We start from the raw sequence: 21,434 nt of genomic DNA on the forward strand, positions 1-21,434 counted from the left end.
GAGCTGGGGTCAGGGACATCCAAGCTCTGCATGGAGGTTAAGGCTGCTTCCCCACCTACGCTGCCACGGGGCTGTGATTCTGGTGTGAACTGATAACTTTAAGGGTTCCTTGGTATCCACGTGGTCTCTTATTAACCTTAATTGAGAGTATTGACTCACTGTAAAACCCAGTGTCTTTGTATGCCACTTCCTAATTCACCTGGAAAAAAAAAAATAAAATAAATACCGACTCTCTAGCTATAAATAGCCTAATGAAAAAATCAACCCAGCACAGCAAGAAGCGGACCAGATGCAGACTTTTGATAACAAGCAAATAAAATATGCTGGCAAATACTTGCAATTACAGAGGCTTAAGAAATGCTGAATTCCTGGCCATGCAGGGGACTTAAAAGATTGAGATCCTTTCTGAAAACAGCACCCCATGTCTCCCGCTTTCTGAGGCATCACTTCGAAGCCAGAAACAGCCAGCCAGGGAAACCTACAAGCAAGCCCCGTTTGTGAAAACACAGCAAGAAAACATGAAGGGTATATACAAAAATAATAACTGTGGGATCCCTGGCTGGTGAGGTTATGGAGTTATCAGTATACTTTTTCTCCCTTCTTTGGTCTCCTAAATTTTTTACAATGAACATCTCTTACTTTTTCATAACCTGAACAAAAACAATAAAATAAATGTGGTACATGCAGCTATTAAAAGCATGTTTATGAAGAATAATATTAATATAGGAAAATATAATAGTAAATAAAGAAAGGAGACATAAAATACCCATATGGCATGATGCCAAATTTGTATAAACCCTTTTCACTCTGCTCAAATTGACATCTGTGTGTCATGAAGGAAATGTACCAATGTGGTAAGTGGGGTTACCATTGCAGGGTAAGACTGTGGGCAATTTCAATTTTCTTCATGCTTTCCTGTATTTTCCTAATGTTTTGCAACGAACATAGAACACTTCTGTATCAGAAAAAAAAAACAATAAACACTACATTTTAAAAGGCAGCAAGGAGGGTCCTGACATCATTTGAAAGTGGGGGAAAAGAGAGTGCTTTCTTTTCACCCCTTTAGGGGAAGGTAAGTTTCTCTTGCCTGTATCGTGTGGGCTTTTGTGGGAAGACCGGGGAAGGTGGGTGCTTCTGGGGAATGAGAGCTTTGGACAGAGCATGAGCTATGAAATCAAAGACTTGTTCTGTCTTTGTGGCATAATCGGTGCCTCAGCCTTCATCTGTAAAATGGGGCCAATCATATTCTGCTCAGAGAGTCGCTGGGGAACTTTTAATAAGATCATTAAAGAGCCCAGTGCCCAGCTACCAAATACATTCAATCAATGTTAGTTCCCTCCTCTTGCATCGGGAAGGGTGGGCAGAGAACACCACGTTAGAGACAAACAGCTCATAAAATAAAATAGAAAGGGGCAGCCTGAAGATTGCTGTGTTTAAAAATTTCAGTTCAGTGTTCTATCTTCCAGTCTCCCCAGAGAGTTATCTCTCCCGTCTTCAGGAAAGAAAAGGGTGATATTTTCTTTTGAGTTACACTGCGATGGTATGATCTTGAGCTAACAGTCTGCTCTGTACCTCCGTCTCTCTGCGTATGATGGGGACGAGGCAGCGAAATTGCTCTGTAATCCTTTAGCTGGGGAACGGGATCCAGTCCGTGCAATGAAAGTCCTACAGAATTTATGGACATGAGTGTCTGCAGGGACCCAGGGCTTGTTGGGGAGTATTTACTCTGGCAGTTGGGGAGAGCCTGTGCTTTCGACAGGATGCCCCCCCTGTATATGGCCTTTAGAATGTGTCATAAGGATTGTCGTAGGAGCTACAAGGGTCCACGATTGGCAGGTGGATTCTGAACAGGATCCAGATCTCTGCCAAGTGCCCAGGAGGATTTTATCCACACCCATGAGCCTTGATAGTAATTCTCCTTATGCCTCAGTTTCATCATGTAATAGAGAGGTATTAATTTTGAATGGCTCCAAGGTATTAAATTAATTATGTCCGACTGCAGTTACAATTGCTGTCGACTCCTTTGGGCCATTAGCATGTGTCCTGGCAGAGTCAACCGCATCAGTAAGGGATGGCAGAACGCTAGGTGCCAGCAGCTTCCCAGCTCTGCATACTGAGGGGAGAATTATTTTGGCTCAGAGATCTCAATAGGGCCATGTTTATTGGATCCTTGAGAATCAAGGAGGAGTCTCTTTGTTAGTTCCTATCCTGGACCAGGGTTAGGCTGTGCAATTAATTAGTCAGTGACTGATTAAGGGGCATATCCTTCTGATGCTAGTCCTAGGCACTGAGCAAAGTCATGCTTCCAATCTCCCCACATGTGGCTATTGACTGAAAAGAGAAACGAGACCACAGATAATGTCTGAATTCATGGTGGACTGACTTCTGCCTGCCTGTGCAAAGTAAGAGGAGATAATAGTAATTGTTTCCATCCATAAAACACTGTAGGGATTACAGAGAGTTTTCACAGTTTCATTTGGTCTTTGCAACAACTGAAACAGGTATTTTTATCCCCAGTTAGCAGGGAGTGACTTGCTTGAGGTCAAGTGAATTATAAGGGGCAGAGCTGGGATTCAAACACGTGACCTCAGTCCAGTGACCTTCAAGTGTTTGCAGATCTGGCTTTGGAGGAAGACTGATGTTGGTTTACATCCTGGCTCTGTGTCTTACTAGCAGGGTGACCTGGGGCAAGTTGCTTAACTTCTCTGGGTCCCATGGTCTAAGTCAGCGAACAGGGGGCGGGGCTGGGGGGCCGGCGGCAAAGATTCCTCACAAGTCTGTTTTGGTGATAAGACAAAACAAGTGACATTTTCAGCATAGTCCTAGCCACACAATAAGGGACTGATATTTAAAACACGCTCCCGGAGTTGGCTTTTACCATCGAGGAAGCCTCCTTCCTCAGATCCGGTCTAAAGAGGGTTTCGTTTTCCCAGGAGGTCAAAGAGTTAGGGTGTTTGAGGGCTCTAGTTAAGAATTTTGGCTTGCTTTTTAATGTGATGCAGCTGAGTGATCCCTAAGCTACACAGAGACCAGGACTTGTCAGACTGAGAGTATTTTTAACTTTTCTGCCAAATAAGCACCCCAAAGAGATCCCAGATTCTCACAGTCTATCTCCAGCATGGCTGGCCACATGGTGGGTTTGAAATGAGTACTTGCTGGTTTACTGCCTGACTGAGAGACCTCGGTGCCCTTCCCTCCCTCCCTGCTGCCAGGCATCTGCGTGCCCAGCCAACCCAGCCAGGCTCCAAGCTACAGCTCGAATCCTGTCCCTACAGCTGCCTACCCTCTGCAGGCTGAGGGGGCCACCCCCTGACTACTGGGGGTAGCCTTTGAAGTGAGGAGATTAGTATCTGAGTCCTGGTTTCAGCTCCCCTTAGCCTGTGACCTTGGGGGGTGTCCCTTAGCCCTCTGAGGTTCTTCCTCTGTAGAATGTGGAAGGTTCCATTCATTCACCTCACTGGGTGACTGTGGAGATGGGCAGGCTCTGTGGTCTTCGACATTATAGAGGATTCTTTTTTTTGTTTGTTTTAAAGATTTATTTATTTATTTGACAGACGGAGATCACAAGTAGGCAGAGAGGCAGGCAGAGAGAGGAGGAAGAAGCAGGCTCCCCGCTGAGCAGAGAGCCCGATGCGGGGCTCGATCCCAGGACCCTGAGATCATGACCTGAGCCAAAGGCAGCGGCTTAACCCACTGAGCCACCCAGGCGCCCCTATAGAGGATTCTTAATAGGATTATGAGACTGACCGCGGGATTCAAATCTCTTAGGTTTCCAGTGGGTCTGTGGGAAAGCCTTTTGGAAAATGCTTCTGGGAACCACTTCCAACCTCTACCTACTTCCTCTCTGATGCAAAGTAACCCATGCTTACACCCCAGCTTAAGACTCCTTGGCGCTTCTTAAACTGGGGGATATATGCCTCCCAGGTCTTCCTGAGGGGACCCCCAAACCACAAGATAAACAGGGTATATCTTCCTGAAGTTCTAGCCATTCCATATTAAGTAGTGAGTCATGTTTTTTAATCCAAACAAACAGGCAAAGCTAGAGAGTAAGATAGAGAACTGGCATTCATTCTCAAGTTATAAAAAGAGATGTTAAAAGTCAGGCATGTGATGTTCTGCTCTGGGTCATTTGGCCAGACCCCCTCCGTGCCTCCTCTACTCTCTTAGACCATCCCATTACATACTGCAGCTGTCCGTTTGCAAGGGGCCCCCCAGGGGAAATGTCTTAAGGACCTGTGGCCACACTGTGGGCCAGCCGTGCATGATTGTGGGCTCCCTCCTCATTTGCGAAAGAGAGACACTATCATCTCTAGGTGTCTTCTGCCAGGTTGGAAGTGGGGGTGGGGGTAAGCAATGGAGAAAGTGGAGAAAAGGAACTTTCACTAGACTGGAAGAGGCTGCTCCCCCGGCTCTTGGCTGTGGGGAGAGGAGCGGCGGGAGGATGGAAGGGGTTAGGGGTCCATCTGTCTCTGGGAGAGCATTAGCTTCCCTGGACCCCAGTCCAGGGTAACAGCTGGGTAACAGCCCCCTTCCCCTTTATGGCCAGGTCAGCCAGGGCAGGGCAGAGTCAAAGTCTCCAGACTCAGGACCCTCAGATAGGACGGCCGCCAAGCCTCTCTCTGATCTTGGATTCGCCACAAAGTCAGGTAGTGATAGGAACAGCAGCAGTAGACGAGCAGAAACCACATGCACCATTTATTAAGCATCCACTATGCTGGGCACTTTTGATGCCCATCTATGAGTTTCTCCTGACAGACCTGTAGAGAATCCCGAAGCTGAGGAGAGGTGAGTGATCTCCACAAGATCCCCCCACTACGAAGGGGCAGGGCCCCACTGAGGTCTAAGCGGCCCCAAGGAGCTGCTCTCCCCGTCACACTATACTGCCTTGGTGATGCTCCTTTTGTCCCGGCCCTGCGTGACCAGCTGCCTTCCTTTGCACATGCGTGATGGCACGTGTGTTGGGCCGCCGGGCAGGAGGGAGCCTGAGGGGCACTGTGCTTGCTGTGGGGGTCTGTCATTATGTCTCCCTGGGCAGAGAATATCCAGGGGGCAGCCCAGCTGGATATTACAGAGCTAGCATGTTATGAGTCCTACCCGGGCTCCCCAAAGGTTCCCATCACGGAGGGGACTGGGGCAGAGAACAGAGAGGGGAAAACAACCCGCAGACAATCCTGCAAGCGCCAAGGTCTGGAGCTGTCCACAAGCGAGCTGGTCTTCCCCATGAGCATTCTGTCACTGCAGTGGATGTCACAGCATTTGGTGAGACGGGGGTTGGATTCCAGTCCCCACCTACCTGACCCCAGGAGCTTGGGCTTATGTGTGGGGAGCTAGGGATGATGTCTTCCTGGAATGCCCCCAATGTGGCTCTGGTCCCTATTTACAAAGAGGATTTCTATAGCCACCCTGAGGTGTCTGTGCAGCACTGCCTGGCCACACAAGGGCACAGGGTGGTCCCAGGTGGAGCCTGGTAAGGACCTCCTTGCCCTACGATGGTCAGCAGTCAGCCTGGACGCAGGATGAGTGGAGAGAGAGGAGAGGCTCTCCTTCTCCCCAGATGGGCTCGTGTTCTATCGACAGGGGAACGGATCCAGGAAACGACACCCTCCTTCAGGATCAAGACCATGAAGCCTCTTGGAATAGTTTTTTCTTCCTGATTTGCTAAAACAAATGAGGCCACGCGGGGTGAAGGGTAAGGCCCCCACAAGGCACACATCTTCTAGGTCCTCTTAGTGAGTAACAATGTCCCATCGGCCACTCAGGAACTGGGTCCAGAGACTAGTCTCGGCCTGGGGAGAGGCTAAGTGGCTGACTGGATTGCTACAAAATGGGGCGGTGTCTCCTTCCTGCCTCCAAAGACGAGGGGTCTGTGGGGGGCAGGCAGGGGCTCTGAGTAAGGCCCACGGCAGCCAGTGCCCCGCAAGTGGAGAAGGTGCCCTCCCAACTCCAACAACACTACAGCCCCAAGGGGCAGGGCAATGTGACAGAAAGAGCATGAGGGTTGGGCTGAAAGGTCTGGGTTTGCTCTTGTTTTTGCATTTCCTGGCTTGACATCTCTGGGTACATTCCTCTCCTGCCTGGCTGAGAAGGCCGGCTCCCACCCTGGGCGGCCCCGCGTGCGCCCGCACCCAGACCGGCTCCGTAAAGCCAGCGGAGCAGAATGCCCTTGTCGAGAAATCAGCGGGGGCTGCTGAAGAAGAGTCTTCTCCTTCTGTTCTCTCCTCTACCTCAAGCCATCCTATAATAATTATGATTGCTCATCCTTGTCTTTTGCCTTTCCACGGAGGATTCTGCCACTGAGTTTAATACACGCTTAAAACAGTCAGAAAAGCACTTCTCTGCATCTTGTCTGAAAGTCCGAATCGTCTGCCCCCTGGGGAGAGCTTGGGGTCAGCTTACATAAACCCAAAGGATACCAGGCATGGCTTACCTACTTTGGATACGGGCCCCGTGTCCAGGAATAACGTCTGCCACCCTGAAAAGTCTCACCAAGTCAACCAGAGAGCAATTTGCTGGAAAACTCCCTGGCTGCCAGCCTTCAGGGCCCTAACTACCCTAGGAGGCCCTTCTCAGTGGGGCTTTGTGCCAGGCTTAGCTGATGGTGGAGGGCAAGTTCAGATGCCAGGCTGCTCTCCCACGTCCCTCTGGGCCACATTTACTGGTTTCAGTGACACCGAACGGAGAGCTCCTTCCCTGCGGGCCAGTTCCCCCGCCAACCCGAGGCGGCCTGCTGGTGGCCTTCTGTCCTCATCTCGGTAGACCCAGCCTGATGGAAGCTGACCCCATTATCACCACAGGGCTGACATCAGGGGCAGAAAGGCCCCAGGGGCATGTCCCTGGGCATGAACATGTTTGTAGGGGCAGGAGCGAGGTGGCTGTGGCTCCGGCAAGGTCAGAAGACCAGCAGCTGGGAACTCCCCTGCTCGTGGGTGTCACCACCCATCAAGTGGGTCCTATCCCACTTCCTGGGCCCTTTCCATTCCTGCAGCTCGGCGGAGAAGGAAAGTTGCGTCCATGCTTTGGAGAGGGAAAGCGAATGAGGGAAGCCTACTTCTTCTCTCCCCAGGCCTTGTTCTGTCCTGAGAACACGGTTTAAAATATTCCAGTCACAGGCAGGCTATTCAAATAAAATAGAATTTCAAACCGCACGGGGCTTGTTGAGACATTCAGGCTTCTGGGCTGTGTGAAAGGCAGGCAGGGGGAGGGGCGGAGACAGGCCCCCTCCCGACTCGCCCCGTCCTCTTTATTACCAGCAGCTGCGATGCTAGACACATCGGAGTGTGTCTCCCAGCCCAGGCGGACAGAGCAGGTCTGACAGTGAGCGAACACACGAAAGCCACCGCAAGGCTCCCCTCCCCCGTGGCAACTTTAATTATTTGAACTGGAGCTCAGCAGAATAAAAATAAAAATAAAAATAAAAGTAAAAATAAAAATAAAAATAAAACCTATATATTGTAAGTGGCTCTCCAGTTTCCCGCAGAGAATAGCTTGGGGGAGGCAAAAAAAAAAAAAAAAAAAAAAAAAGATACAACCCTCTCTCTTGTTTGTAGCTGGGCTAGGCAGCGGTTTTTAAATATTCATGCCCCGTATGCATTTGTGTGGGGGGAGGGAGGAGAAAGCGGTGCCCGCACAGGCGGGCCAGGGAGACGCGCAGGGCCAGGGGTGGTGACTGCAGGCATGTGTAGAGGGGGGCAGGAGGCTAGAGCTGGCGGCCTTCTGGAATACCCGGGAAGCCGACTGGCACAGAGGAATGTCTGGCTACGTCTCCGTGACTGATCGGTGGGCATCGGACCTGCCTCCCAGTGTGCTACTCTCCCTGCCCCTTCTGTCTCTCTCTCTGTCCCCCACCCTGTCATTTCTCACCACTTCTGACTCATCTCTCCAAAAGGGAAGTTACATCACAGGTAGTGGAGGAAAACTCCCTGCACGGACGCAGAATGAATTTCGGTTACAACGGGCAGGCGCATCTCTGGCCAATTATTTCCGAGTGTCAGTGTGCTTCCAGATCGCTGTGGGGGAAATGCAGATTCCCAGGCCCCGCTCTGGGGTGTCCTCAGGGAGGCTTGGGGTAAGACCTAGGAATCCGCAATGATCACATTTTCTATGTGCTGGTGACGGGAGAAACAGAGGCCTACCTAGTCAGGTTATATCTAGATTTTCAAGGAAATGCACAGAAGGTGACGATGTCAGCTCCCTTTCGGGGATCCACTGATGGCTGTTGGGTTTCTTGAGGGAGCGTTTTGAGATATCCTGCAATTATTTCAACTCCCAAGAGTTGGGAGGACCCAAGGGCTTCTAGGACTGGTCTGCGGTTAGAGGAGATGCTCAGTGCTGAGACTCAGCCCTGGAGTTTGGCCAGCCTCTTGGCCCCCATGGGCTTAACCCTCATCTGAGACCTTCCCCCATCTCTGCTTCGTGTCCCCTTCCTGGACCTGTCCCCAAGGCCAGCAAAGGCCCCTTTCGAGTTGGTGGTGTTTGAAGGCCGCGAGTTAATCCCACACAGTTCACACAGCAATGCACCATCCCCTGTCACTGATGTTCGGCAACCTGGGAGGAGGAAATCAACTTGCCGCCTTCTGCATTTAGGATCCGAGTAAAATAAATGGCAAGGCTTACAAACCTGGAAATGCATATTTCTATTTTGGTTATTTATTTTTCTGATGAAAACATTTCCCCCAACACTGGGGATTCGGGACCCATCAGCACTAGATGAATGGTCTGCAAACCTGAATATGAACTAGCTGTGTGCAAAGAATGGAATGTACTCACTACTTTCCCTTCATTACTCCTGCTGAGCCAAGTTCTGGAAAAGGGCAGGAAATAGCAGAAATAGCCCAGAGCAAATTTGACTAGAGGGAGAATAAAACAGGCCAGTAAAACAAAACACCTGTTTAAGCTATTGATCAACCAAAGGTTATCAGGGAAATGATGAAGTATTAGAAAAATAGCATTTTTAACCTTGACATTTCTTACTCCAAAATTAGGTTCATTGTAAATCTATGGAAGAATAAATTAAAAAAAAAAATCAAATGCTTTTAAGGATCTCCCTGAACTCTCAGGAAGGCCAACCACCTCTCCTCATTTAGATTTCCCTCTTCGGAAGCCTTCCCTCCTGGGGGTCTGCTGGGAGGCACAGTCAGCGATGTGATTCCACGTAATGAATCTATTTATTTGTGCCCTGACTTCTTCCAAAAAGGACTTAAGGTGGCTCACAGATACATAAAATCTAGTAAGGAAACATAAATTAACTAGAAGAGGGGGAGAAATTGGCCAAACGCTGGTTTAGAAAATCCAGCTAAGAGAAAGGCTGTCACAGACTATACACCATGAACCCCTATTTGCTTACTAAGAGGGGAACTACAGATTTAATTTGACCATTCTTCCAATTAAAAAAACAAAACAAATCACCACAGATTCGTCTTTCCCATTCTTATTTGTGTTTGCCTGTGGGTTTGTATCTCACAAAAAGCCTGGAGGGCTTGAGTTGAGCTGTGTCGCTGAGCGACAGAAGCCCGTCTCCCCACCTCTCCCCGGGGCTTCCGGCGCAGGGGAAGCGAGTCTGGTCAGTTTCACACGGGCCACAGTTTGGAAGGAAACAAATTGCTCAGGGGACACGTAGCTATTTCTGAAACAAAGCCAGGGAGGGATTTCTCCTGTGAGTTTCCAGAAAGAGAAGACTGGCTAAATCTAAAGTACGTGTTGGCTTTCTACTCAGTGTAAGATGTTGATGGTGGTGCAAAAGAAGCAGAGGTGTGCAGAGCTCTCGGAGAACCTGGAATCTGGTTTTGGCTCATGTCCTTTCCCTCTGTCCCCATTCTCCTTACTTATGCTTCCTCAGGGTGCCAGGCACTGCTGGCTAACTATTGTCATGAATAGTTGTGCCAGGTGCTGTGATAAGCCCTGAGGACATAGTAACCTATTTAATCCTTTCCTCTGTGGGGTACGCACTCCTATTGTGCCCACTTTCCAGGTGGGAAAACTGAGGCCCTGAAAGGTTATTAACTTCCCAAATAAACTGTACAGCTGATCAGTGGTGGAACATAGCTTGGACTCAGGCAATTGATTCCAGAGTCCATGAGCTTAATCATTGGGCCACGTTTGGGTCTAAGCACATTTTTCGTTCTCTAGAGATAATGACCTTAAGCTAAAAAGAACATGTCAAGCCTCTCAGTCCACACACCAAAGATGTTACAGCCACAAGAACCATTCAGGTCAGTGGCTTTGGAGGTACCGTACTGAATGCCACCCATATCTTAGTGAAATTTACATAGATAAAATTTTTGATGCGCTATAAAATTTAAAATGTATCACAAGAGCTTCATGTTTATGAAAAAGCTTTTGCAGAAGGTCTTTTGTAGATCACTGTTACCCTCCCGTGTTATGCCTTGGAAATATTTTCTGGGTTTGCTTCAATTGAAACCCCACTGCAAAGAGTCCAGTGTGGGTGCTATGGGTGTTTAAGGCCAGATTCTCTGCAGATAGGACTTCACCGTGTTGGTGTATGTACTCTGTGTCAAAGATGACCAAAATGCCATCTTGTCCTCTCCCCAGGAGAACAAGCAGCCCTACTACTCAGGCTACTTTGCTTATGAGTTCGGCGGGAAGTACCCAAGGTGAGGGGTGGGAGGACCAGTCCAAGAATGAGGGGGACATTGAGACTTGCCTCACACGGAGAGTTCTTCATCGGGGCGGGAAACGTGACGCTGGTCACTGTAGCACTTTCGTAAGTAGGGCTGTCCGTGGTGCTGAGCAACAGGGCATGGCCTGGGGCAGAGAGGAAAAGTGTCAGAAACACACTGACTTCCTGCACTGAAGTGCCTCAGGATGCAGGGTTAATGGGCTCTGCATCATTCTTCTCTAGACTTGGAACATCTTTGAGAACACAGCTTTCTGTTGTCCGATGGGTAAGGCAGTCGACTTGTCACTGTCAACAAAACTTGGCTCATGCAAAGGTTTCCAAGTGCCCTGCAATATCCCAGCATCATACATCCAGGCTATTGTACCTTTCATCTCCCCAGGTCACCAGCTTTAGCCCACAGCCCAGGAGCAGTCTGAAGCACACTGGACTCCCCCTCCCCCACCCCTCCCATTTCTGGCCCTGCCAGCCCTTTGCCCTCCCCTGGTCTCCACGACTTTCACTCTCTTCCACCAGGTCATCCTGTGCCCCATGACCTGACGAGGAAGTCCTATTGCTTGTGTGTTCTCAATGATCCTTCTTTAAACCTGGGAACACAAGCCCCCAACCCCACATGGTAGGGAAAAAGCATCTGGAAACCTCCAGGGACTACAGAGCATTTTGGGTGGTCAGTGCTATGGAAATGGGTGCCAGGGTGCTCCCGAAATCTTTACCCCACAGAACCCTACACGACGTTTTTCACTTCTGCTTTTCTCTCTTAGTAAAGTCTGTTTTAGGGTTACTACTAAGTAACAAATTCAAGTGGGTCCAGAGCAGAGTATTCAAGAGAGGCCAGAAAGCCTAGAACGCATGTGGCCCATCCTTGAGGAAGAACCTGTGACTAGGGAGAGAAAGGCCCCCAGCGGTGAAGACACAAGCAGTGTCTTCAAATATCTGATGGGCTTCTCTGGTGAGAAAGGGAAGAGTACAGTTCCTAGGGGCTCCAGGAGACAGAAAGTACGATCCATAAGTAGAATTTATAGGGAGGTGAAGCTTATCTCTGAGAAAGGAAGACTGGTCTTTTGTTGCAGCCATCAATGGAAGGGATAACCTTAGGAAGCCATGAGGGCCCTGTCCCTAGACGTATGTCATCCACTTGCTATGGGTGCCAAGGGAGGCTACGCAGCTGAGAGCAGAGACATGAAGATCACGTCTTGCTTTGAGCCCCATTTCTGTTCTCTTCTCCTCCACAAGGTGCTGAGGTGATGCTGAATGGTGAGGAGGCCGGGAGGGGAAGTAGGAGGTCTGGGCTCTCGTCCCTGCTGAGTCCCTCTCGTCTCCATGGCTTCAACAACCCAGGCATCTTCCTCACGGGCCAAAGCCAGCTTGCTCAGGTGCGGTTAGCTCTGAGGGCCAAGGACAGGACTGCATGGGCTCTGGCATCCCTGGTGGTAGCGCTGGACACTGCCTTCTCTCATGCTTTGAGCATCTTCACTATTACTATTATTAATTCTTAAAGGGATCCATAGGATGTACGTATGATCTTTACTTGGAAAGGGAGGGGTTTGGTTCAGGGGCTCTAGCTCCACAAAGAGCTGACAAATGCAGGTGAGAGAAGGCGAGAGAGGGCCCTCGGCCCTGACCCCAGCTCCATCCTGCCTAGCCACTGGGTAGAGCCCAAGGCTGGGGACATGGCTGGGTGGTCCGGCCTCTCCAGCAGCCCAAATTTGGGAGCTGTGTTGGCCTCACAGGCCCGGCCTCATTCCTCCCTCATTCCATGCCCCAGCCATGTCTCCCAGGGCATCAGCTCACCCAGGTGTGGGTGGCCATCTCTTGAGTGTGTGGAGGCTTTGTCCCTCTGGCAGCCCAGCAGGGGCAGAGGGAGGCTGGGCTCTGGCACTGGGAAGGTGGGAGTTGCCAGCTTGAATTGGGCCGGGATGGGGGATATGGCTGAGGAGGCTGGGCTCCAGGGAATGGACCAGATGTGGGGCTGGATTTCCAGTGCACGATCTTGGGTCAATGACACAAGGTCAAGGGTTTTCCTTACCTCTCAGTGAGTTACATACATGCCAGTCACAAGGTAGGTTCTCAACAATCACTTAGTAAATGAATGAATGACTACTATTGTTGCCACTCTTCTCATCTTTTAGCTAATCCTTCATCCAGGTTCTTATTTTAGGGAATCAGAGGTGACATCTACCTTGGCCTGATTTGATCATTCTGAAGCCCGGAAAGTCTAAAGAGGGAATTGTGAGCGAGCACCCCAGGCAAGCTCTGGGAGGCCCCTGGCCTTGCCCTGCAGGGGTGGGGAGGCCCAGCTATTCTGGGGTAGGGCCCTACGTCTCTTGTCTTGACAGAGGTGCACCAGGGGGAAGGGTAGAGAGCAGCAGTACCTCGATGGTCCTGGTCCCGGGCATCCTTCAGGGTTCTGACCTGCCACCGGGGGTTGTGAGATGACAGTGTGCCCTGGGTCCAGCCACAGAAGCCATCCTCGAAGTTGCAGTAAAAACCAGCAGGGAGTTTACCTGCAGGGAGACCAGAGGGGCACGGTCATTTCCGGGACTGCTGAAAGCAAAAGACGCTAATGTCAACTAACATTAGTAAGTATCTTCATCAACTACAGCTCCCAGGCCGGACCCTCAATGGCTAATCATACTGATAACAATGAAAAGAAGGCCCAGTCCCTAACATGTAGACGTGATCTTCAGAAAATAAAATAGTAATAATAATAATAACAATAGTGCAGTAGCAGGGGAATAACCCAGTTTTATATGTGACAGAGAAGGGCTCAGGAGGGTGAAGCAATCTGACTGAGGTCACACAGCCGGTAGGTAACACAGCTGGGCTTGAACACAGATCTTCTGCTTCTAAATCTGTGCTCCTTATTCTGATTCACCACAAATGTGCCCCTGGGAGAAGGCACTGGAATACATTTCTGATGGTCGACACAGTGACAAGAATGTGATGGAGGCAGTGGCAGTGTTGGTCTCTCAATCACTCCCATCCGCAGAGAAATATATTGCTCAAACTTTCTACTTGCCCCCCTTTATCTCCCACCTCCCTTCCAGTGACAAGACGCCACCATGAGTGGCTCTGGCCCAAGAAATGTACGTGGAAATGATGTGTGTCGCTTCTGGATTGAGGCTGCAAAGAGCCCCTCTTGCAATTCTTCAGTCTTTCTCCCTGCTGAAGTGGTCAAGAAGAGCTCTTGTTCCTAAGACTGCTGCTGTGTGATGACAGGGCCCCTGCCAGCCTGGGGCCCCGAGAGATGCTGTGGAGCCCCTCACTTTGATGCACAAATACTGTAAATGTTATGTTAAGCCCCTGAAATTTGGGGCTGGTTTATTACTGCTCTAATCTACCTTACCCTGGCCGAGCAATGCCAGCCACAGGGCCCCTTTATATCATCTGTTGTCTCAGCATAAAGGGCCCTTTTACCCTTTTCTCTACATCAGGCTGACCTCGGGTCCCATTGAAAAGACCACAGTCAGCTTTATGACCATATATTTCCCAAGTGCCCGCAGAAGGAGGAAGGAAGGAGAAGAGGGTCAGAAAGAGCTCACTTTCTGCGGCTCGCTCAAACAATGGCTGCAGGGAAGGCACTCAGCCCCAAGGAGCTAGTGGGCCATTCTAGGCTATTCCACCAACTGCACCAACAGCCCCAGGCCAGGCTGGGGGAGAAGGAGCAGGACTATGTCTCTGAGCAGGAGGAAAGGGGCTCTAGCTGGACCCACCACTCTCTGTGTCCTTCCTCTGTCTCAGCCTTCCCGGCAATGGCAGGCTGACAAAGAGGGCCCTAACGCTTCCTGGCTCTGACAGCACCTTAGTGAATTATTACTCATTTCCCCCTGATTCTCCGTGCATTTCACACAGAGGCAGAATTATAAATTAAAACCAGCTGTCACTGACTTTGAGCATCTCTTCCCATTTATACCCCCCTGAAGAAATCATTTTCCCCCCAAGCCCCGCATGTTCCTCTGATTAAAAATCCAAAAGCTAAGGAGATCTTTCTGTTTTATTTTTTATGCCCTCTCAAGGGACCCCACATCCACTTCTTTTTCAAAAACTAACTGGTAGCTGGAAGTGACCTTCCACGAAGCATCCTTTGCAAGTGTGCTTTAAACCAGGGACCATGAAGGAAGATCCTAGCAGGCAATGGCTCCTGGTAGTAAGAGGAGGCAGGGCTGGGTTGAAGTATTCACAGCTTACCACTCCCTCCTCCCCTTTTTAGGAGGCAGACACAGAGCAGTTAGCCTCAACAGTCCTGGGATCTGGACACCTGGCTTTAAGCTTAACCAGCTGGATTCTACCGTGTAAGTCACCTCTTTCCCTCAGAGCCGTAGCTCCATCGTCTGTACGCTGGGGTGATATGAGTGTCTATTTCACAGGGCTGTTGTGAGGATCAAATAAGGCAGAGAGTGTGGAGTTCTGTAAGCCGATGGAGTTAGTGGACAGAGTGGTGGTGGCATTATTAATCACCAATCACTCCTGGTGCAGAGGACTCATCAGAGGACGAACTGCAACAGCCAGCACTGTCCTGGGGGCGAAGACAGATGCCTCAGCTGCCTTTCTGGAAATGCCCATCATAGCTCTACCTATCCCTTCCTCCTTGGACAGGAAAGAGGAAAGCCACTGGCATTCTCCACCTTCTGGAAGCCCATCGTTGTGCTGGTTTTCCCTAAGATCCAGGTGAGCCAGGATTGGGAGCCCCTTTCTTTTTGGCTGCTTGAATAAAGGGAGAGGAGGTAGGTGAACTAGTTGGGTCAACAGACAATTTATGTGACCCCGAAAACCTTGCAGGACGGGAGGGGATATAGGAGGAGAGGATTGCTGTTCTTGCCAACATAACCCATTGTGAGCTCAACGAGAAGCCACTTCTAAGGAAGCCGGTGGGGTGGGGGGCATCCAAACAAAGACCCTTGATGGATTAGGCCAGGTTTGGAACACTGCTGCCAGGGCCAATGGCTGATGTGCAGGGCCAATGTTGGTGTGCAGAGTTGAGTCCAATGGTTTCAACTCATGGCCTTCTCCTCTCATTCACCAAAAGTGCCTCTCAGTGCTCAGCACACTGTAGGATTGAAATACTTATTTGCTGAATGAAATGGGCATGGGTTCACTCATCTAACCCCTTTCTACTCCATATGTGGTGCAGGGACCAGCCATACCCACCTCCCCATCACTGGTGAAACGGCTAGAAGTGCTGACTCTTAGGCCATGCCCCCCCATCACCACCTGCTGAGTGAGAATCCACATTTCTAACATTTCCCAGGTGGTTCCTATGCACTTTAGTGGCCGAGAAACACTGCCCTAACGGAGTCTCTTACTTCATTGGCCGGATGGCCAAATCAGCCTGCGTGGGGGCCAATCAATCCTGCAACATTTGGCAATTATGACACCTGATTCCAGTGTAAGAGAGACAGATTGGGAGAGTCACAAAGATGTGGCCTCAGCAGGAGCAGCAGGAAGCTGCCAAGTGTAAACTCCAGGCCAAATGACACTACTTCTTTTCCTTCCTGTGTGACAGCTCTGTTAACATTTTTGATAAATACATGTTATATGTTTCCTTGAAAATATAGAGTCATGGAAAAAAAATGCTAGAAGAAATACATCACCATATTATGGTTATCTCTGAATGTCTGAGAGGACTATGGGTGATAGTTATTTTCTCCTGTGTACTTTTCTAGATTTTCCAAATATTTTACAGCCAATATGTTTTATTTTACAATAAAGAAATAAACTTAAAAAAACTGTTTTTTGGCCTGGCAGGAAGAGTGTCCCCACGAAACAGAGGAGGTGAGTGAGTACAGGGAGGGGAAGCAAGCTGCCCGGATTACTCAGTGAGTCAATGACCCATTAGGGGAGGAAATGGGGAGATCCTGACCCTTTTCTGGTGAGTCACATGACATTGATGCTATGGCTTGACTCACAGGGAACCCTGAAGACATCCTTTGGTGGGCTCCTGAATGCTGGGGTATCTCACTTGTATCAGCAATGTTTAAGTGGAAGGAGGGACGGAGGATGGCATGTGGTGTGTGGTTTGGAGGATGTGATGTGAATGGATGTTCATGATGGATGCAGGAAGGCAAAGGCAATGCCCCCTGCACTTCAGGTACCCTCTTTGTCCTGGCTCGCAATGGTGCTCAGGATTGAGTGTGATTATCTGAATAAAGCCGTGTGTGGACTTCCTTCTGGAGCAAGTATGGGGAGCTAAGGCTCGGAGTTCATGGGACCCAACCTACTTTCCCCTCCAAATTTCAATGATGGCAGCTCTTCGTGGACTACCCTGGCCAGAGACCCTCACTCATGGTGGGGGGGTCCTTAGAACTGGACATTCCCAACAAGTTTGGGTGACCACCTTCCCAGAGAAGACATTCTAACAGGTTCCAGACTAGCTGGGAAGGACCAGGTGATGTCACAGACCATTGTCCTAAATGCAACACAAACATCAACACATCAGCGGGCATCATGTTACAGGTTCTATTACAGGTGAGGAAAGAGGCCCAGAGGGTGGAGACGAATGATCTGAGCCCCCTTCTCCCCACAGGAGAACGTTGTGGCAGAGCTCTGGACCCTACTTGACTTTTCCCTTCCTCCCCGTCTTCCTGGGTAGATATGTAGCTAGTGTTGTGCTTGGTACAACCAACCACTGGAAACTCATATAACAAATGAATCTGGTTCACAGTGGTTCAGACTGGGTCTGAGCTGCTGCTCAGCCACTGGCTAACAGTTTCATGGACTTGAGGTTCCTCATCTCTAAGATGGGTATAATAGCATCACATAGGATTATTCTGAGGACAAAATAAGTTCATACATGACAAGTATTTGGACAGTTCCTGGCACACAGAAAATGTTCAATAAATGTTAGCCATCATCGTCATCATCATCATCATCATCATCATCGCCGTCATTATCATTTTTTTCTTCTCTATGGGGATGCTTTCTGGAATCAACATCAATCAATGTGATAGGGAAAGCTGCATTGATGCCACACAGAATGGGGCACGCTAAAAAGGAAAAGGATATTTGCTAAGAGTACTGCCAAGATCAGAGGAGAAAAAGATCGAAATAACCCTCCTTCTGAATTGAACTTCTCCTCCTAGCAAGTGATTTCTGTAGCAAAGAACTCAGTGGGGGGATCCTCCGGGGTGGAGCTGTCATTCTGAGAGCTGGTCAGAGCAGCTTTTCAAGTGTGGCTGGAAAGACCTCTGGGCCCTAGGAAGTTGCCCTCCATACAGGAGATAGGCTGTCCTCAAGCTTGGAGTTAGCCCTGGAAATCCACTCATGGCGGGCCCAGAAAGGTAAGAAAATGCCCTGAGCCCACAGTAATGGGCTGGATCCCACAGGCTCAGTGCTTTAATCATGGTTCTGTCTCTGACATGCTGTGTGACCCTGAACAAATCAATTACCTTCTCTGTGCTTTCGTTTACCCAATTGTAAATCAGGGTATGGCTGTCCTGACCTGTGCCCAAGCTGGGAAGTGGGTATCAAAGTGGGTTTTCCCTTTAAAAAGGGAAAACCAAAATCACACAGCTCAGATGCACTGCTGGAAATTCTGCAGGGGCCAATAACTAGAGAGACACACACAGACCCCTGCCCAGGGCAACGTGGGTGGGCTGGCTTCATTTTGATTCACATGCATAGTGAATCATGAGAGCTTTGTGAGAAAGGCCAGGACCAGTGTGGGATAAACAAAGGGCTTACCTGCAAGTCTTGACTAAGTTTTATCTAAACAGCCACAATTCCATCATGACCAGAAAACTTCATTAGGAAGTTTTATATAAAAAGGAAGTTTTCAAGTTGAAAAATGGATTTTCCTTATTGCTTCATTTAAAAGAAAATAAATAATTCCTTGGATCCCCCCAAGGGAAAAATCTGTCTTCCAGATGATGTGAGGGATACCATTAATTTTTAAAGTCCTTTTGCAGGCCACAGTGTCTTAGGGCCAGTGTATCTGGGAGGCGAGGCATTTGCTCCCGTGTCTGGGCCCCAGGCATACATCCGCTCCCTACTCCGACTCTGTGGTCTTACTCCCTGTGCCTGTGCTGGATTTTCAGCATTCTGAAGACGGGGCCTGTGTTATTCATCTCTGCTGGAAGCTCTAGTACATTTTCTAGCTCATAATGTGTGGGTTTTATAAGTATTTGTGGTTCCCCTGGTACACGTGTGTATACTCGGAGCCAGGCCACTGCTAAGAACACCGGATTCAGGTGGAGTGCGCACTAGCCTGGGAGTCTAACTGTCCCCAGATGACCTCAGCAAGTGGTTTTTGTCTACGGGGACCAAATTTCCCAACGCATTTAGTCATGTTCAATCAACAAATAGTTAGTGACCCCCATGCCGTGCCAGGAGATACTGGTATGGGGGACACTACCAGATTCAGTTTGCCCACAGAGAGGGAGACAGACATGGAAACTACCTCGGTGAAATGGGACGGTGCACACCCGCTAGCCTGGCACAAATAAGGACATCGCAATGGGTGCTGACAGGGTTGCAGAGAAATTAGAAGGGTTATACGTTACTGGTGGAATGTCAGATGGCCTAAGTATTTTGGAAAACAGCCTAGAAGTTTTTAGAAGTGTTAAATGCAGAGCTGACCCAGCAATTTAATCCTAGGTAGATGCCCAAGAGAAATGAAAGTATCTGTCCATCTAAAAATGTGTACCCGGATGTTCAAAGCGGCCTAATTCATAATAGCCAGAAAGTAGAACCAACGCAGATGGACATCAGCTGACGAACAGATGAGTAGCCGTACAAAGAAACAGTATTTGGCAGTAAAAAGGAAGGGAGTTCTTACACAGGACAAACAGGGATGGGCCTTGAAAACATGACGCCAGTGAAAGAAGTTAACCACAAAAGAATACAAACCGAGTGATTCCGCTTATATGAAATGCCCCAAATAGGCAAATCTATAGAAACAGAAAGTAGATTAGGGGCTGCTTAGGGCTAGCTGAGATTGGAGAGAAACGAGGAAAGAGGGCTCGGGGTTACCTTTGAAGTGATAAAAATGTCCTAAAATTAGATTGTGGTGATGGTGGCCAGATGAAGAAACACTGAAGTGTGTACTTTAAATGGGTGACTTGAATGGTATATGAATTATAGTTCTAAAAAGCTGTTAGCAGATAAATAATGGATGTATGGGGGGGGTGCATGGATGCAGCCCATGGAGGGGAGCAGAGGAAGGAGAAATGACTGTCCGTGTTGGGGAGATGTTTGTGGGAATGATCAGAAGAGCCTCCCCAGAAGGATTGATTCTGGAGGGGAGTCTTTTTTTTTTTTTTTTAAGGTTTTATTTTTTATTTCTTTGGGGGGGGGGGGGAATGAGTGGTGGTGGGGGGGGGTGGGGCATAGGGAGAGGGAGAAGCAGGCTCCTTGTTGAGTCGGGGAGCCCGATGCGGGACTCGATCCCAGGACCCTGAGATCCTGACCTGAGCCAAAGGCAGATGCTTAGCCCACTGAGCAACCCAGGTGCCCTAGAGGTGAGTCTTGGAAGAGCAGATGTGACCAGAGAAGGGAAGGGCCTTCTGGGCCAGGGGTACTGCACGAGCAAAGCCACAGAGAAGCGGTCTGACCCACCTGGCGCTGGGGCACATGGAAGCCTGAGCGGATGGGAGGTCCAGGTGGGCGGCGGAAGAGAAAGCCCGAAGAGGGAGGGGAGTGTGGGTACAGAGGGCTTCTAATGTCATGTTCCTGAGTCAGGCTTTATGCTGCACATCTCCTCTGTGCCACAAGGATGCTGCCAGCATAACTTACAAGATCTTATTTGGGTCGTAACTCAGCTCCATCTCTTGAAGACTATGTAGCTTTTGGAAGTCACCACTGAGAGGGCGCGAGTAGCACAGAACGTGAGGGAAGGTGTCCAAGCTCATGTGCCTGGGGTGAGGTGGGCAGGGGGCTGTAGGCGTGGGCTGGGGAGGGTAGGGAAGCCCCATCTACTCACTGCATAGCTGGCCCTCGTCTTCACCCTGGGCGCAGTCCCGGTGGAAGTCGCAGGCCTGCCCGAGCTGGAGGACGGTCCCGTTCCAGCAGGTGAAGGAGCTCTGCAAGGCCATCTTGGAGCCTGGAGATGTTCCTGGAGAGCACACAGAGACACAGGCCCTTGGTTAGTTTGGATGGCCCTATGGGAAGGCTCTGGGACAGCTTCACTCAACCCTGTTGCATCCCATTGGGATGCCCACATCTCAATCTGGTTACATGCAGGGCCGACACCAGGAGGCTGAGAGGATGTTAAAGCCTTTACACCCCATCCCCTAGCCCCCCGGGAGGTCCTCACTTTCTAGTGATGGTGACTAGCAGAGTGGCCCTAGGTTTGGTCCACGTTCCTTCAACACTCTGGGGTCCTCAACCCCTGGCTTCAGTGTGCCAGGTGGAGAGCCTGTGGGTCAAGTCTCATTTGCACACAGGCAGCTCTACCTGCAGGGTCAGATTTGTTGTGTATCTCACCCAGTGTATCTCCCATGTATTCTTGACCCCAGGTTCACCACTGGAATAATGCTAGAAACATGCAGCACTTTCTAGTGTTGGACCAACTGAGTGAGGCTGACCCTATCCCTTCTCTGTCTGGCCCTCTCTTTCCCCATCTATTAAAGGAGGGATTCTGATGATATTTCTCAAGTCCATTCTGGAATTTTTATATAAATCATAAATCTCATATAAATCACGTTATCCAGTGGCAGAAGGGAGAAGGAGCAATTTATAGCCATTATTTCTGTATCGAGAACAATGGGTTATGATAGTGAATTAACCTTTCACCCCAGAGAACCAGGCTTAAGTTGGCCTGCACCAGGCTGTCCTTCTAAATGGGGGCCTTTGCCTAGAGACACCT

General features: G+C 49.5%; 1 protein-coding gene across 1 annotated transcript in view; it reads right to left on the reverse strand.

The window, feature by feature from the left end:
- The window catches only part of ALK (ALK receptor tyrosine kinase), a 673,357-nt gene that overhangs the window by 102,098 nt on the left and 549,825 nt on the right, over positions 1-21,434 (reverse strand). The window contains exons 6-8 of the mRNA XM_059405373.1: positions 20,550-20,681; positions 13,006-13,137; positions 10,661-10,761 (exon numbers count right to left, since the gene is read on the reverse strand). Coding sequence (XP_059261356.1) covers positions 10,661-10,761; positions 13,006-13,137; positions 20,550-20,681 — 365 coding nt within the window. The remainder of the gene's footprint in view (positions 1-10,660; positions 10,762-13,005; positions 13,138-20,549; positions 20,682-21,434) is intronic.

Source organism: Mustela nigripes, chromosome 7, assembly GCF_022355385.1.
Source record: "Mustela nigripes isolate SB6536 chromosome 7, MUSNIG.SB6536, whole genome shotgun sequence".
NCBI classification, from domain to species: Eukaryota; Metazoa; Chordata; class Mammalia; order Carnivora; family Mustelidae; genus Mustela; species Mustela nigripes.